The sequence below is a fragment of the Frankliniella occidentalis genome, unplaced genomic scaffold, assembly GCF_000697945.3.
Source record: "Frankliniella occidentalis isolate FOCC.00 unplaced genomic scaffold, Focc_3.1 Scaffold172, whole genome shotgun sequence".
NCBI lineage: Eukaryota > Metazoa > Arthropoda > Insecta > Thysanoptera > Thripidae > Frankliniella > Frankliniella occidentalis.
The window spans coordinates 304,975-308,679 of record NW_026267298.1 but is presented as its reverse complement, the minus strand read 5'-3'; the positions used below and the strand labels follow the sequence as shown (position 1 = coordinate 308,679).

Genomic DNA, 3,705 nt, shown 5'->3' with positions numbered 1-3,705 from the left:
TATCGGTGGGCCTGGGGTGGTTGGAGGGGGCGACAATCACTGCTATCCGGTAGGGGACATTAAAACATTGAGCCCACGTCACACGGCGACCGCCGGCACTCAATTTTACCCGAGGGGCCGTCTTTAAATGATCAAATCATGATTCGGCAATTAAGGGGTGGTTAGAAAGGGTTGGAAGTTCGCAAGGGCGGTTTTCTGACACGGCATTATGTCGGCTGTACCTAGGAGAGTACTCCTCTACATTTTCAGTCGGATCCGACCCCCCAATCGGTCAGGGGAGCGTCACAAAGCAACCTCTGTTTCCTAACCACACTGCGAAGTGGGGTGTCGCGATGCGTTAGGCCCCACAGCTCGCGAACCGTTCGTGATCAAGGTTTGCGCTTTGAGGGGTCTGATGCCAACATATGAGCCTATCTTCCTGCCAAACGGCAACCTCCTTCCTAATCACACTTCGAAATTACGCCCTGTCAAAAAAGTGGCGCTTTAATTTTGCTCACGAGTGTATTAATCAACAATACTATACCCTGTATGAATATGAACCTTTGAACATTATTGTGCTGTATAACACCATTAATTATACAAGCAGGAAAAGTCCTAAAGCTATCTGCTTGACTATTGCACCCAATTGCTGCACATTTCCTCCACTTGGATTTTCTTTTCTTTTTATTGATGCCACTTGTATCCACATTAGTATCCTGCAGTCCAAAGAGTAATAGGTTCGAGTAATTTATATACCAAAGTACCACATGTAAATAAGTAATGCAATAAAAGAAAGTTCCTACTGTTTGTTCAAGAATTTGAATTTCATCCGTGTTGTCGTCTGAGAATCCTGTTTGAACAGGAATCTACAAAGGACAAAACACAAACATTAAATCTTTACTTATATGACAAAGTTTTTTCAAATCCATTAATACATACTTGTTGTGCTTCCAAAGAAGACATGTCCATTTCAATTATTAGTGTAAATCCTTGATTGTAGTCCATTTGGCCTTCATTAATTTGAACAATCTTAAAAACATAATTTCAACATTAATTCTCAACAAGCATAGAAATACAATTTTAAATCTATTAGCAGGTACCTTGTCAATGACATGTGTAAATTCATTGCAGTCCATATGGTCATCACTAGGAATCTACAATTAAAGGACAAAACACAAACGTTAACGCTTTACTTAAATGACAAACTTCTTTGAAATCCATAAATACGTACTTGCTGTGCTTCCAACGAAGACATGTCAATTTCGATGATAGGTGTAAATCCTTGATTGCAGTCCATATAGTCTTCATTAGTTTGAACAATCTAAATAATATGATAATTTCAACGACGTTAATTCTCAAACAACCATACGAATATAATTTTAATAAATCTATTAGCAGGTACCTTGTCAATGACGGCCGACAACTTCATTTCAACCAGTGCTGTCTTATTCCATTGGTTCTCTTCAGGTTCCTTGATAGAAATAGTAGGCACAGACCTTGCCTTCAGTTTTTTAAGCCCTTTGGCTTCGTCATCAAAATGAGCACTACATAAAAATAGATTTTCTGGAATATCCTCGACAGAACTGCCAAGTTCTTTGGCAATCCACTGTCGCCACTTATCTCTTGTCTCTAAGTCTTTGGGTAATCTATGAATGCAACAATTTAACTTTAGAGGAACACGAACATCTTTTTTACAAGTATAAATCTCGTAACCACTTACATATGATAACTTAATCCTGCAGTTCTAATTTTTTTGCAGAAAGGCATAAAACACCTGCACTTCTTTGCACTGCCAGCCATAATTATTGTCGTTATTGTTTAGATTTCAACCGATCATCAACAGCTCTGTACATGTGTCATGTGTCAGATGAGGGAAGTAAATGACATTAAAACCGAGAGGTTTCGCGCCTTGCGTGTCTACAAAACCATAGTACCAACATTCCCGTACGAAAATATTGGTCTCAACCCGGGAAGCGATTATGTTAATTAATTATAATGAGAAATAATAATAGAAAACTTGCTCTCCTTCATTTTTTGTAATTTTAAATTTTTTATTTACTAAAATGAAGTAATTTTCTTGTTCAGTTGCTGTTGTCATGTTTTCCACTTCTTGACCAAATGTTGTCGCGTTATGTTGGCCAGCATGGGAGTTGAGGCCGCGATCGGGAACGCGACCCCTGGCTCTCAAGTCCGGCCAGATAGAAGTGGCTTCGCAGTTGTAACTTAAGATTCAGTTATAGGTTACGTTAGCTCAGCCAACAATGTGGCTCCAAGAGAAGCACACACTAAAGATTTCTCTCTCATTAAAAATGGGTTGAAATACTTTACAGTTGGTATAGATATCAATAATTTCACACCTTTTGTGAGTCTTGTGGCAAAAACTACCAATAAAGTAGTGCAAATCACTGGTTCTGAATTCCAGGATCTGGTTTCAGAAGATTTTTATAACAGTGTAGTAAAAAATTATGAGAAAAAGGTATCTAAGCCTCTCAGCACTGGTAACGTTCAAGTCTCAGTTAAAAAGTATGCTACCAGTAACACCATTTGTGTTGAGAAAGAGAATGCTAAAATTTACATGGCACTTTCCTCATGAAAATTCATTCAAAGAATTAAGAAAATGATGCTCATGTACCTGGCGGAGTGTGAGACACTCTGTTTCCAAGCAAATTCAGGCTTCTCTGACTTGCTCACTCATATCAAAAATTTCTGTCTGCCACACAGTAAAGATTTTGCTCAAATTAATGAGGCTGGCATGTACAATATGCGTTGCAATGCATTTGAGGGATCAACCATTTATTTCCCTGGACAATTAATGCAGGATATATTGTGCTATCATTTGGACTATCTCAGACAATGTATTGCTGACATGCTCAAAGAAAATTAATTCTTTGGCAGTCCAACCGGCGCAGGGAAGGAGCTGGTCAGGCCCCAAAAAAGAAATAAAATAGAAAAATGAAAACAAAGGTTTTTTCACATGTGTGTGAGAGACTGTCTATGTTTCACCTAAAAGTGGTGTAAGAAACTATATTTCTATTGCATAACCACATACTCATGGTATTAAGTGTGTCTCTCTTGTTCAAGTAGTCAATTTTTACATGAATCGCTGCCTTAAACTTGAAAGCGAAGTTGCACCCTCATTAGCACAAATGTATCAAAATATTTTGCAAGTATGTGCTTAAAAGATTCAGAATCCACTAAACAAACTATATCTCTTACTACCTTATGTGTGTTTCTGACCTCAGAACGGTTTCCAATCATCAAATACATCTATTTCTTTACCTAAAAAGTAAGCACAAGTTTTGACTCGGAAAATGTGTTATGTGGCTCAAAGTTGTTTAAAAAGTAAAGCAAATGATTCCTATTCTGTTTTGAAATGACTGTCTGATGGTGTCTCTGATGTCTAAATAATTTTAAAGTCCAACTCCTATGTAATCTTGCGACCCAGCTTAGCCGCTGTTTTTGTAACGGCTTTCAGAGAAATGCACATTTTGGACCCTTCGACAGAAGAAAATCATAGTGCATTAGATTCCAATAGTGCTCTGCCCTCATTAAGTCATGCATTGGAGAATGTATCTGATCTAAAACTCAAGCTCAACTAGTTAAGATTACTATTTGTCTAAAATTACTAGCTATATGTACGCCAGACCACGTCTCGCGTAACAGGCTTCGCGATATCTCACGAAACACTGTTACGCTGCGACGCGCCTGGCGCACATATAGCTAGGC

The 3,705-nt window shown here is 38.4% G+C and overlaps 1 protein-coding gene across 1 annotated transcript in view; it reads right to left on the bottom strand.

The window, feature by feature from the left end:
* Positions 1 to 1,779, bottom strand: part of LOC113208486 (uncharacterized) — a 12,906-nt gene extending 11,127 nt beyond the window's left edge. The window contains exons 1-7 of the mRNA XM_052271779.1: positions 1,700 to 1,779; positions 1,382 to 1,625; positions 1,211 to 1,300; positions 1,080 to 1,133; positions 919 to 1,008; positions 783 to 845; positions 541 to 695 (exon numbers count right to left, since the gene is read on the bottom strand). Of these exons, the coding sequence (XP_052127739.1) occupies positions 541 to 695; positions 783 to 845; positions 919 to 1,008; positions 1,080 to 1,133; positions 1,211 to 1,300; positions 1,382 to 1,625; positions 1,700 to 1,779 (776 nt within the window). The remainder of the gene's footprint in view (positions 1 to 540; positions 696 to 782; positions 846 to 918; positions 1,009 to 1,079; positions 1,134 to 1,210; positions 1,301 to 1,381; positions 1,626 to 1,699) is intronic.
* Positions 1,780 to 3,705: the final 1,926 nt, after the last annotated feature.